Here is a 13554-nt window from a genome sequence, read left to right as displayed (position 1 = left end):
TTAAAGCTAGAATGATCCTCATTTAGCAACTATTAATGAGAAATATGCTGAATATTATAGCCTCATACTAAACAGAAACAATGTGTTGACATGACTTAAAGTGTGAATTAAAAATCATACAAAACAAAAGAGGTGCTGTGTCATTTTTAAATATCATTTGAACATCAAATGCACAATAAAAAATAAATAGAGGATTGAACCTCAGTTATGTGGTAAAATTGTGTAGAAAAAGAAATCAAGAGAACGCCATTGACATCATCAGGATCTAAAGCCCTTTAAATACATCTGTTGAATTGATGTTCATTGTTATAAAAATATCTTATCAAAATAATTAACTGTTTACTATTTAATTAACTACAACAAAAGATAATTGAAAAAACAACGGCAGACACAGTAACTTGCTCTGGCCCCCTCCATACACTTTTGTGCCCCAAGCGAAAATCTGCCCCGATAATAGCTCTTATTATTTTTTGTTATATTATATGTTTTAATTTTCTTTAGTTGTTTTTTTTTTCTTCTTTTTTTTTTTTATGGTGTTTGCTATTGTTGAATTTATGCTGTAACTGGTTTTGTTATATTATAAAGCGACCAATAAAAAAGCAGAGGAAAAGGCACAATGATTCAAGTTAACGTCTCTGCTGCGGAGGTTGGTATCTTTACAAAATATTAAGAACATCTCTGCTTTTATTTTGCGTTTAAATCAGTAATAAAGTGACTATTATTTTGAAACTTGCGACATCCGGGTGACGTCCGTGTTTACGCTTAGCGCGTGTTTACGTTGCATTCATCCAGCAGCTGAAAATAATGGCGATGTTTTCCGGTCACAGATCAAATCACAGCAAATGATTTAAACGGTGAGTATTGATGCTTTCTATTAGCGTATCTGTGGACGACTGTAAATGTATATTCATTTGCAGACGAGTGCCACAGTAAGAACGCTGATTCATTTATCGATGGGTAGATTTTACAGTGATTGGATGTGCAGTGTTTGTAGATGGTGCAGTAGACTGTCCTGAAGACTTCAGATCTTCCACTTTCTCCCCCTCTTGATCCAGACCCATATAATGTGGCCCCCCTATACCTATCATCACCTGCTAGCCTTCCTCCTCACGTTCCTCAGGTATGCTGTCCTGTTCCTACCACCCTCCGCTCTTATCATGTTACTGAGCATATCTAGCTTTTCTTTATTATTGTGGCCTCCGTGTTGGCCAAAAGTGTTTTTGTAGATCCTTGGGTGTTGAAAAAATTCGTCACATGCTTTACTTTCATGGTTTACTGACATATGTCAGCCACTGTTTTATTGTACATAATAAGAATATTGAACTTTGTCTTGTTTGCCATCTTTTATCTTAGATGGCATGTAGCACAAAGTTCTGTGTGTCATTTAAACAGCTGACTTGAAATGTTATGTGATTAATCTAGCTGTTATACAGGAACCTAGAAGGTTATAATGTAGCATCATCAGAATAAAAAAAATGTTTGTAGCCTTCCCAATATCTGTTTCTGAGCTCTGCAGGTAGTTCGTTTGACCTCATGATTAGATTTTTGCAGTTAAGGTGTAGAAAGATTGCAAAGACGGCCACAAGATTTGTTTTGAATAGTTATCCAGTGTAATTATTTCAGTCTCTTTTTTTATTTTCAGTAAATTTGCAAAGTTATCACACATTTTGAATTTGTCATTATGGCGTGTAAATAATTTATGTGGAGAAAAAAAAATTAAGCATTTTAGCATAAGGTTGCAAACTTGCGATATGTAACAAATGTGGGAAGAAGTGAAGGGGTGTGAACACTTTCACAAGGCAATGTATAAGAGTATTCATGGTAAAGAAATAGAAAAAAATGCTTTAAAAATAAAATAAAATGTAGTTTAAAATACACGTGCCAAGTTCTTAGAAATGTTTGCTTTGTATTCCTGTTGGTGCCATGTGGTTTTGAAGTTTAAATGGAATGACTTGGTGTAATTAATAACATCCACTCTCTATCCAGTTACGTTCTGCTTCACTCGTCCCGTAAGACTTTCAGTAATGTGAAAGTGAGCATCTCAGCACAGTGGACACCGTCAGCATTCCAGCAGAACAGCAGCACTTCATCTTTGTCTCCTGGGGAGGTAAGGATATAATACACACTGCCCATTCTCTGTATAACTTTTATATTTAAAAAAAAAAAATTATAATTTCTTTCTATCTAAATGAGTAACATTTTCCTTAGCCTCATAGTGATAGTAGGAATGATGATATTATTATTATTCACCAGTTACACATTTTAATCTATGTATTTTTCATAAGAATTAATTTTTTTACAGACTTAAGGTCATTGCACACTGAGTCTGTTAAAAAAAAAAAACCGAACTCACGTTATGTCAATTACATTTACACACTACCATAAAAAAAAATGTGGATCGGGTTCGTTTTTTTTTTTTTTTTTTTCGTTTTTCGCATTTGTGGCAAGCATTTTGAGAGGTGTTTTGACGGTTCAGAGCCACCGTACAAGCGAACGCCAAAATCCAGAATGGCTATTGTCAAATTCATCCACTTCGTCTCGCTGCACTGTATATAGATCCTTACACACTGAGTTCACAGAAATTGGTGGTCTTCTTTTTAATTTGTGGCTCTAGCAAAGCATCAAACTGAGCCACTGACATCCTGAAGTAAACTTTGAATCGCCCGTGATAATCCCGCTGCTCCTTCCGTCCTCTCTATATCTCAGGATTGGATGGACCCAATATTTCCTTTCTTTTTCTTTTTTTTAAGAAGCGAGAGGACAACAAAATCAAATGCTTGAAGACTCCATTTAGTACTGTTTTTACGTACGGATTAATTCATATGCATCGGACTCGTGTATTAATACGTGTGCAAGGTTTCTGTGCGTGACGAATTTTTAGGATAACGAATACGAAAAAACGCATACGAAATTTCAGACTCGGTGTGCAGAGACTGATCTCAGATCTTAAAAACCCAGAAGAGAACTAGACTGTCTCTTTTAGTGTAACGAAAATGTACTCCGTGTCTATATAAAGGCTTTCACATTTTCTTTCATGGTTTACGTTTTTGGAATATGGGACCCAATATATATTAAGTGTCCTTCACTACTATGATCTTACATTTAAATTAATCATTTGATACATTGCATTTATTATGTACATACATGTTTTTACATTGTACTTATATTTGAAAAAACTGTCATCTGTAACCGCTTAAACCTAACCATACCACAAAACCTGGCCCTACATTTATTTAAAGACACCTAATATAAAGTGGGACCGGAATATGATCTTATTAAAAACTGAGTAATGCATGTATTATTCTTATGTCACTGCATGCTATGGAGAAAATGTGTTCAGCTAGGTAGAGGTGAGAGAAACATTGATTCAAAGTATTGCAATATTTTATCCTCAAAATGCTGTACTGATACTCATCTTATGAATAATAATACCTCACATACCTGTATCAATATTAACATTTCATAGTAGTATTTTCGTTTAGATTAATATTTTTGTGGTCACCATTTGGAAATCTGTGAGAGGGCAACTCATTAAGTCAAGTATTACCGTATTGTCCCGAATATAAGATGACCCTTATTATAAGACGACCCCCCTTTTCCAGATGTACCTTTTGGAAAAAGGCTTTTTGAAAACAAAATCATGTTTTTGTTTTTTTCTCTCTCTCTCTGTAAAACTCTTTTTTTTCTTAAATTATTTTCAAATTGCATATTTTTCCTATTTTAATTTTTGATTTGAAAGTATGGTAAATAATACTGGTAAAATGTACCAACAATGACATTGACAAATATACACTTTTTGATATACCATTGAAATAACAGGTAGCCCATCTGAATTATACAACATTTAGGCTATCCATCTCATAGTAGCCTACCAAAATTTTATTATCAGTAGAAGTGAAATCTTATTGTAGTCTTCAAATCTGGGTACTGTCTTATGTTTTTAAATCACTTACAGAGGAAGTTTGTTCCCATCAGGCTAACATGACAGTCACGACTCGTGCTGCTGTAAGCTTTTCTTTTTCTTTTGTTTTCACTCGCGATCTTTACAGCACACATTACATTTCATTACATATTTCATGGCACACTCGTTTTATGCGTTTTTGGCGCCACCTATTGTTGTGGTGTATTACTGACATGTCAAAGTCTAGACCCCGAATATAAGACGACAGTGTTTTTTCAGATGTATTTCCAAGAAAAAAACATCGTCTTCATATTGACCCATCATATTCGGGTCAATACAGTACATCAGCATTTCAAGCACTATATTCTTTCTGTTTGGCAAAAATGTAAACTAACATTCTCACAACTAGCAATATAGTTGTACAGAGCACTTAGGCTAAGTCCAATATAGACCTTTCAGTTTAAAATATAATCTAAATAATGTTGCTACGCACTTATTTTTGTTTATATTTTTAGACATGGGAGGAAAACAAACTGTTTGCTGATGTGGAAGAGGCCACGCTGTTCCTGGGTGCTCTGGACTCAATCTTTCTCTTCTCTTATGCTGTGGTAAGTTAAAAACGGGAATAGGTGTAGCAGGCTTTGGGGGTTGTGGGTGAACAGTGATGGTCTGTTATGAACACATAATGCTGCTGCTGCACCATATTGAACCATAAAATATTACTGTGACAGTAGGGGTGTGCGATATTACGGAGCCCTTTAAGGGACGTGGTGGGAGGAAAAAATATTTTTCAAATGTTTTGCGTTCTCTCGCAAAGATATTTGCATTCCCTCGTAAAACTTTTGCTTTCTCTCGCAAAACCAGTTGAGTTCGGACAAACTCTTCCTGTTTACTTTACAGCTTGCAGTGGTTACACCTCATATGTTCACAATGGAGCGGTTCATAGAGTTTGATTTTGAACTTGGACTCAATAAAGTAATACAGTCAGTGTGTAGTTCAAGGCACGGGTTTTATGGGGGACAGGGCTTTTCGTTCATATTCTGGGCTATTCTGCTTTATTAATAGTAATATTATTAATAAGATTATTAATATTAGCCTAATAATTTTATCAGCTTTTATTATTATCGAATTTGGTCCTCCAATGTCACTGTTTTAAAACATTAAACCACATTAAGTGTTTTAGAATGTCCCAAAACCGTGCCTTGAATTAAGCACTGATGTATTTCTTTATTTGAGTCCAAGTTCAAAATAAAACTCTATGAACCGCTCCATTGTGAACATGTGAGCTGTATGAACCACTGCAAGCTGTAAAGTAAACAGGAAGAGTTTGTCTGAATTCAACTGGTTTTGCGAGAGAACGCAAAAGTTTCTCTAGGGAACGCAAAACATTTGAAAAATATTTTTTCCTCCCATCCCGAATTTTTCCCACCACCATGACCCTTAAAGGGCTCCGTACGATATTGACAAAAATATTCGAATTATTTTTGTCCGCATATATCATTAAGGATTTGTCCTTTTTAAAGGGGTCATCGGATGCAAAATTCACTTTTACATTTAGTAATAACTGAAATGTGTCTTTGCAGTGTGTACACAACCACCCTATAATGATTAAAAATCCACCCAGTGTTTTTTTTGTTTGTTTGTTTTTTTAATCCCCTCAAATAATAACCCCTTTCTCAGATAAAGCCATTCACAGATTCTTGGCAGAGTTCTGCACAGGCCCCTCCCATCATTGTTGATAGACACTGCCATTTTAGCATAGACCTGCCCTGAGTGAGCTGGAAACAGTCCGCCATTGTTTCGACGCTGGAGCAGGAGTAGACAAGAATGGCTCCTAAGCGATTGAGGTGTTTTGTTGTTGGATATAATAATGAACATAGCAGTCGTCATTTACTCCCAACGTCTGAGCCGCTGAAGATGCAGAGGATTTATTTATTTTTTTTGAAGGGAATGCGCCCCTGACCTAAATGCATCTTTGTTCGCGCAAATCATTCGTGATCCAGATTCACCTACTACAGAAGAAGTACGTTTTTTTTTTTTTTTTTTTATGAATCTTTTCAAATCGCCTTTCCTAATAATGTTTATAGTTGGCAAGTTCCATGACATGCAGCTAAAGTTTACAGCCTCAGAGAATGGCTCCTCACCCCACAGAAGAGAGGGGTGAGGTGAGCAGAGCTCATTAGCATTTAAAGGGACATCCATCCTTTTTGACAAGGTAAAAAGGGTGTTGTTTTACACTACCACTGAGAAATTTAAAGACTTTTCATTAAGACCTTAAATAATCATATCAACTTGTGGAAAAATGGGCATCCAATGACCCCTTTAAAAAAGTAACTATTACTATCCAAAGTAAGAAAGAAATGACAGTAATGTATACCGGCTCACACAGAATAACAGTATGTTTTATAAGGGTTACTTTTTCTGAAATGATAAATCTTTTATGACGTATGTGACTGACAAATGTGATCTCTGGAAAATGCAGCCTTCCAAATGAGTGTGTACAGTATCTCACAAAAGTGAGTACACCCCTCACATTTCGGCAATCATTTTAGTATATATTTTCAAGGGACAATTCTATAGAAATGAAACTTGGATATATTTTAGAGTAGTCAATGTGCAACTTGTATAGCAGTACAGATTTACTGTCCTCTGAAAATAACACTACATACAGCCATTATTGTCAAAAAAGCTGGCAACAAAAGTGAGTACACCTTACGTGAAAACAGCTATACGTCGTTTAACCATGCAAAGCCACATGTCCTATTCATCATGTTCATGTTTTTGTCTGCTTGACAGGACCATACAAATTTGTGTATCTTGTTTTAGAGCAGTTAAAATTTGGTGCTTTGAGTACAATTCTCTCATACTGACCACTGGATGTTCAACATGGCACCTCATGGCAAAGAACTCTCTGAAGATTTGAGAATTAGAATTGTTGCTCTCCACAAAGATGGCCTAGGCTATAAGTTTGGTAACACCCTGAAACTGAGTTACAGTACAGTGGCCAGTGGCATACAGCGGTTTTCCAAGACGGGTTTCACTCGGGAACAGGCCTCGCAAGGGTCGATCAAAGAAGTTGAGACCTCATGCTGTGCGTCAGGTGCAGAAGCTGGCTTCAAAAAACAGACGCATGAGTGCTGCCAGCATTGCTTTAGAGGTTGCAGAAGTGGAAGGTCAGCTTGTTAGTGCTCAGACCATATGCCGCACACTGCAACAAGTCGGTTTGCATGGCCGTCATCCCAGAAGGAAGCCTCTTCTGAAGCTGGCTCACAAAAAAGCCTGCAAACAGTTTGCTGAAGACAACCTGGCCAAGAGCATGAATTACTGGAACCTAGGGCTGGACAAATAATTCAATATCAATATGTATCGCGATATAATTTTTTTCAATAACGGTGAATTTTTCCGATACACCTTTCCAATATTTCGATATACATTACCAGTGTTTCCCATACATTGATTTATGAGCACTGCGCATTTCAAAAAGCGGGTGATTTATATGATGATGGCGTTTTCATTTTATCTGATAAAGTAGCGTTCATGAGCAGAGCTGCTTAGATTACAGCCATCACTGGGGAAACAGCTAGTTCTACCGCTCTCAAAGCGCCTCCTACTGGCAGAGAATCAGATTCTACTCCGCTGTTTTCAACGTAATAATAAATGTTTTTTGAGCAGCAAATCACAATATTAGAATGATTTCTGAAGGATCATGTGACTGGAGTAATGATGCTAAAAATTCAGCTTTGAAATCACAGGAATAACTTGCATTTTAAAATATTTTCAAATAGAAAACAGTTAAAATGGTAAATATTTCAAAATGTTACTGTTTTTGCTGTATTTTGGATCAAATAAATGCAGGCTTGGTGAGCAGAAGAGAGTTCTTTAAAAAATCAAAAAATCTTACTGTTCAAAAACTTTTGACTGGTAGTGTATGTTAGCCTATAGTTCGAAGTTTAAGATATTAATAAGGTGAGTCTGAGATGTTTATTTGACAGTGATTTCACATTTCTTGTTTGTATGAAGGCTAAATACAAATAAAAGGTGAACATTAATTTATTTGTCTGTTCCACCCACCCCACCCCTAAAATATTATATATTTTTATAGGAGGAGTTTGTAGGTACAGACATCTGTTGGGGACATTCTTGGCTGTTTTTATGAGGCTTTTTTAATAGTGTTCATATCGATATCGGAATTATATCGTATCGACCGAAATTAAGAAATATATCGTGATATAAATTTTGGCCATATCGTCCAGCCCTATCCAGGGCACACTGCATCAACTTAAGGTCTGAGAGTGGCTCTGAGGATTTCATCCTTGTACCTAACAGCAGTATGTATACCTTTGGCTAGCATGTGGAGGTCTGTGTGTCCCTCCAAGGATGTTCCTATCACTGAAATGTGATATTTCAGTTTTTCTTTTTTAATAAATCTGCAAAAATGTCAACAATTCTGTGTTTTTCTGTCAATATGGGGTGCTGTGTGTACATTAATGAGGAAAAAAAATGAACTTAAATGATTTTAGCAAATGGCTGCAATGTAACAAAGAGTGAAAAATTTAAGGGGGTCTGAATACTTTCCGTACCCACTGTAAATACACACACACACACACATTTATATATATATATATATATATATATGGAGTTTATTTGCAAAAACAGATATCCGTTTTTTTACATTTTCAAAAATCATGTTGTTATGCTATTGTGTTAGTTGGCTAGTATTTTTTTGTAATTTTATACCTAATCAAAATAAACCAACTGATATTTGATCTAAATTAATTGGAATGCACAATGAAAACTCGACTTTTTGAAAATTGTTAAAAGCGGAGTTATCTGTTTTTGCAAATGAACTCTTCTCATATATATATCTATATATATATATATGTGTATGTATGTATATGTGTGTGTGTGTGTGTGTGTGTATTTATTTATTTATATTTATTTATTTATTTTGTGTGTGTGAAAACTAGTCTATTTAGTGATTTCACTGATTTGTTTGTTTTTCTTTCAGGGTTTGTATATTAGTGGAGTAATTGGTGATCGGTTCAACCTTCGCTATGTTCTGTCCTTTGGTTTATGTGGATCCGCTGTCACGGTTGGTATTCTGCTGAAATATGTAATTATTTTTTTTTAAGTGGAGCTGAATGTATTACATTACGTTATAACATAAAGAAAACATCTTATGTATGTTAACACTGGTTCCCTAAGTAGGGAACAAGATGCTGCATTAGTAGCTACAGGAGGTACTATGGGAAGACCCTCCAGGTAGGGCTGTGCAATTAATTGAAATTCGGTTTCGAATTCGATTTTGGCCTCCAACAATTATGAAAATACAGTAATCGAGATAAAATGATTATTGTGCCCCATTCTGCCCCCTTTCCAGCAGTGCTCTTTTGTTCCTCCATAAAAGCCCAATTTCACATGCAAATCAGTAAAATCATGTAACGAGACTTTTGCAAAATGGGACGTGCTTGATTTATTTTAGTTGATTAGATTTATTCATGTTTTTAAAAGCGTGAAAGAGAACTTGCACTTCCTCAGAAGGATTACTGTGCATGCACTCAGATGGAGCTGAACATGGACATGTAAAGTCATCTTTTAGCGCCTAAACGGTCAAATACACTTAAAAATGTGTCAAAATGCGGTGCTTAGTGACTATTCACCTAAACCCTCGTCGGTTATGTAATAAATGAACGTAAAGAGAATGAAAATACTTGTGTAACAATAAATTGGATCTGTGCGGCTCTTAAAGTGACAGCGGGCTAATATTCCTGCTGCGACAGTGTGCTTTATATTAATCAAACAACAAAAGACAAAGACAAAATCACTCATTGCTCTTGACTGAAGGACTTTTGTAGCTTTAATAAGAAACAAAGGAAGTGTAATTCTTACAGTGAAGACTATGCTGTTTTATTTTACATTAGGTTATTCAATTTCTCTGGGCTGTGAACTGAATACTATGGAAGTTCGAAGCCATGCATTATTTGTTTTCTTCTCGTTTTCTTGTGATCACGACATAACAAAAGTTGTTTTCTAAGTTACACAACTGCGCCAACAGTATAACTACCGATGGGGAGTTGTATACTGTATATCCACATACTGTATGCGTTTGGGGCAGAGGACCTTCTTTGTGATCGCTATAATTTGTGCAGTTCATTACTGACATTTAATTAACTTATAAATTTTAAATGCTTGAATAAATATGATAATTTTGCGTTATTACTGCTGTACGACTCATCACAGTTTCTCATTTAGGCTACAATGACGTATTTGTAATGTGCACCTTATTTTTAATCTTTATAGTTAATATGTATATTAATAAGAAATGTGATTTACATGTGTATAATTTAGTTCAATGATGTTATACAGTTTGTAAACCACACACACACACACACACACACATAACAGCATCCACGCTTGTAGCGCACATGATATCACAGCCTATCCTACATGACTAATAAAAATCACAAACAAATTATTTTAATATATTATTATATATTATTTTATTTCAAACGAACAAGGAAAATGAAGTGAGTTTAATCCAAGCCATTTTACGATTTTTAGATGTTGAATGCTTGTTGTGAGACCATGTAAACATGTTAATTACACAAATAAAATGTTTAGCGTAGCCTAACTCTGGACAAAATCGGCAGTGATTAGCCTATTTATTTTATTTATTGTAGATGTTATTTTTAAGTGAAGCAACATTTGCTGAAATATCCACAAGATACAGTATAAGAGTGCGCAGTTATCTGTCGATCTTTTGCGCATCAAAGGGGGCATTCCAAAATGCTAAGCGTTGCTTAATGCGTTGGAGAGTGTTTTAAAAGACCAAACTCTGTGAACACATTATTAATAAATTATAATAGCCTATGTACAGACAAGATGAGTCCAGGATGCGAACGCAATGTGTTTTCTTATATTTCTATGGGTAAAACGCTTAATGCGTTAAACGCATTGCGTTCTTATTATGGGCTTATTTGCTTGTCTGTAGGCTACATAGAATGCTTTATTAATGATATGTTTACTGAGTTTTGTCTTTTAAAAACACTGCCTTAATGCATTAAGCCACGTTATGTGTTGTCCATATGGTATTCTATGGAGAAAAACGCTTTACGTGGAATTAAACGCATTGCGTTCTTATTATGGGCTCATCTTCTTGTCTGTACATTACTAATAATGTGTATGCTGACTTTTGTCTTTTAAAAACACTCAATTAACGCATTAAGCCAGGTTAAGCATTTTAGAATGTTCCTGTCAAGGTTGCGTTCGGTTACTATAGCAACAGTAGACTCACGATGCATTGTTTTAAAAATCAAACAATCATTGTTTAAAAGAACCACTTTTGTTATGTCAAGATCACAAGAAAATTAAGTCACGATAACAAGAAAACAACTTTTGTTTGTCGAGAAAATTAAGTCGTGATCACGAGAAAACAAGAAAGAAAAAAAAATTCATAATGATACCGCTTAGAACTTCCGTAGAATACTTTAGACTTGCATTAAAAAACTTAAAGCACTTTTTTTTTATTATTATTATTATTATTATTCTATTGTATTCTTTTGCTTTTTTATTACTGGCAGTTGATGACCTTTTTTTTTTTTTTAAACTAATATTTGTTACTCTATTCTTCTGTGGTATTGAGAATTGTGACATTTTGTTGGTCTCTAAAATGTAGATGTCATAGCAACCTTATTTACAGAAAATATAATATATATCTTTAAATAAATCTTTCTCATAAAGTTTTGGTCATATGACCCACTAATAATCATTTTAAATAACTATGATTACAATATTGACCAAAAATAATCATGATTATGATTTTTGTCATAATCGAGCAGCCCTACTTCCAGGTGTGAAGATCGACTGAAACCCATATAGAGTAAATTGGTGGAAGTAAAAATAATATTGATTGATTGAGAATTGGTTTGTAACGATAACTTATTAACGATAACTGTTGTTAGTCAATGGTAAATGTTTTTGTTGAAGCCATTAGTCCACATTATTTTATTTATAATTTATTATTTTATTTAAACGTATTTTTTAAATAAATAATTGTGTGAATTCCTGTTGAAAACTACATTACCCATGATTCTGTATCCCCATGAAATCCCCACCAATGGATAAAAGCAAATTGCAAAATAACTTTTTAGCTCAAACTGTTTGTCTATGATCTTGCACTTTTTTTTGTCTGATTTTTCAAAAAAAAAAAAAAATTGCTTCAAATCAAAGTCTGTAAAATTGTTTCAGCTCATAGCTGGTTATTTCGGTTCATGGTTTACCAATCTTTAATGAAGACTGCCTATGGTAAAATACTTCCAGAACCAAGGGCCAGATTTACTAAACTGGAGCAAATTAGCGTTAGAACGCAATTCTATAAAAGCGCCGTTGGGATAGGAAAATTCTGTGGGTGATTTACTAACAATGGACACATTAAAGAACACAAGACACAGCCAGATGATTTCCATACTGACCAGCGCAATCTACCAAAAGCAGCACAAATTACCGCCTGCTTTAAGACATGCTTTTTTTGGACGTTAAATAATGGCGCAAATACCAGTAATTTGACGAGTGCAAAGGTTAGTAAATTGCGTTGCGTGATTCATTTGAATACTCCCCTCCCATAAATTTAGCGTCTGAAGGGAAACTCCTACAAATGCATTTTCAATAAGGTCAGGCACAAATATAACTGTGTCCATGCCTTTTTACCACTAATTCTTCACTGTAAAATTGCTTTAGTAAATCATGACAGTACTATTTTAACACCAACAAATGGTTTGAGCTGAGCTGAGTTGTTCCACATTATTGATTGGTTGATGGCGCTAACACCGCCCTTTGAGGCGCCACATAATCAGTGCCTTAAAAGGACTTGCCCATGCCATTACTGTTCTTTTAGTATCACAAATCATAGAATTAACAAATCAAACGAGACAGTTTTCAAATTTAGCCTGTCCCAAACTGGGAGAATGCACAATATGAGGGGCCCAAATGATGCGCCATCAGCCAATAAGTGGTCGTCATTATGTACAGGTTTTAGGCAATTGTCACATCTGGATGGTGTTCCAGTAGCTTCAGATACTAGCATTGAATGAACCTATGAAAATGATCAAAAATAATAATCAGTGAATTCATGTCTTTATTTATTTACATTCACCCTCTCTTCTCTTTAGGAATTTGTCTTTGGCACTTTGACAGAGTGGCTTCACTTTTATAACGTGTACTTTTACTGCATCTTGTGGGTGATAAATGGACTGCTCCAGTCTACAGTATGGCCTTGTGTTGTGGCCATCATGGGCAACTGGTTTGGAAAATCTGGGTAGGTGTCAGTATGTAGTGTGGGATTATTAATATTATTTGTTATTGTTATTTTTATTTTTTTGCACACAGTACTTTAGCACAAAATTATCTGCATTTTCTTTTCACTAATCATCCTTGATCCAGTTTAATCAGGTGCTAAATGTACTGATATGACACTGTGCTGTATATTTTTGCACCTTCTTTCTGATTCCCGCATATATCTTCTGTCTGCCAGGCGAGGCTTTGTTTTTGGACTTTGGAGTGCATGTGCATCCGTGGGGAATATTCTGGGTGCATTTCTTGCCTCCAGTGTCCTGAAGTATGGCTATGAGGTGAGAGGGACATCATTCTTACTGAAA

General features: G+C 35.2%; 1 protein-coding gene across 5 annotated transcripts in view; it reads left to right on the top strand.

Moving 5' to 3' along the window:
* The window catches only part of LOC131538563 (sugar phosphate exchanger 3-like), a 42506-nt gene that overhangs the window by 21760 nt on the left and 7192 nt on the right, over nt 1–13554 (top strand). Inside the window, exons 1-7 of one of the 5 annotated variants that reach the window (XM_058772443.1) lie at nt 652–854; nt 1056–1120; nt 1987–2107; nt 4417–4509; nt 8910–8993; nt 13069–13214; nt 13431–13527. In XM_058772443.1, coding sequence (XP_058628426.1) covers nt 1065–1120; nt 1987–2107; nt 4417–4509; nt 8910–8993; nt 13069–13214; nt 13431–13527 — 597 coding nt within the window. In that variant the 5' untranslated portion in view covers nt 652–854; nt 1056–1064. Of the gene's footprint in view, nt 1–651; nt 855–961; nt 1121–1986; nt 2108–4416; nt 4510–8909; nt 8994–13068; nt 13215–13430; nt 13528–13554 lie in introns of those variants that run through there. The other 4 variants (XM_058772444.1, XM_058772442.1, XM_058772441.1 and 1 more) reach the window with 4 other exon arrangements.

This window comes from Onychostoma macrolepis, chromosome 04 (assembly GCF_012432095.1).
Source record: "Onychostoma macrolepis isolate SWU-2019 chromosome 04, ASM1243209v1, whole genome shotgun sequence".
Taxonomy (NCBI): domain Eukaryota; kingdom Metazoa; phylum Chordata; class Actinopteri; order Cypriniformes; family Cyprinidae; genus Onychostoma; species Onychostoma macrolepis.
Note: the sequence above shows the minus strand (reverse complement) of the source record. Positions and strands in the feature narration are given on the sequence as shown.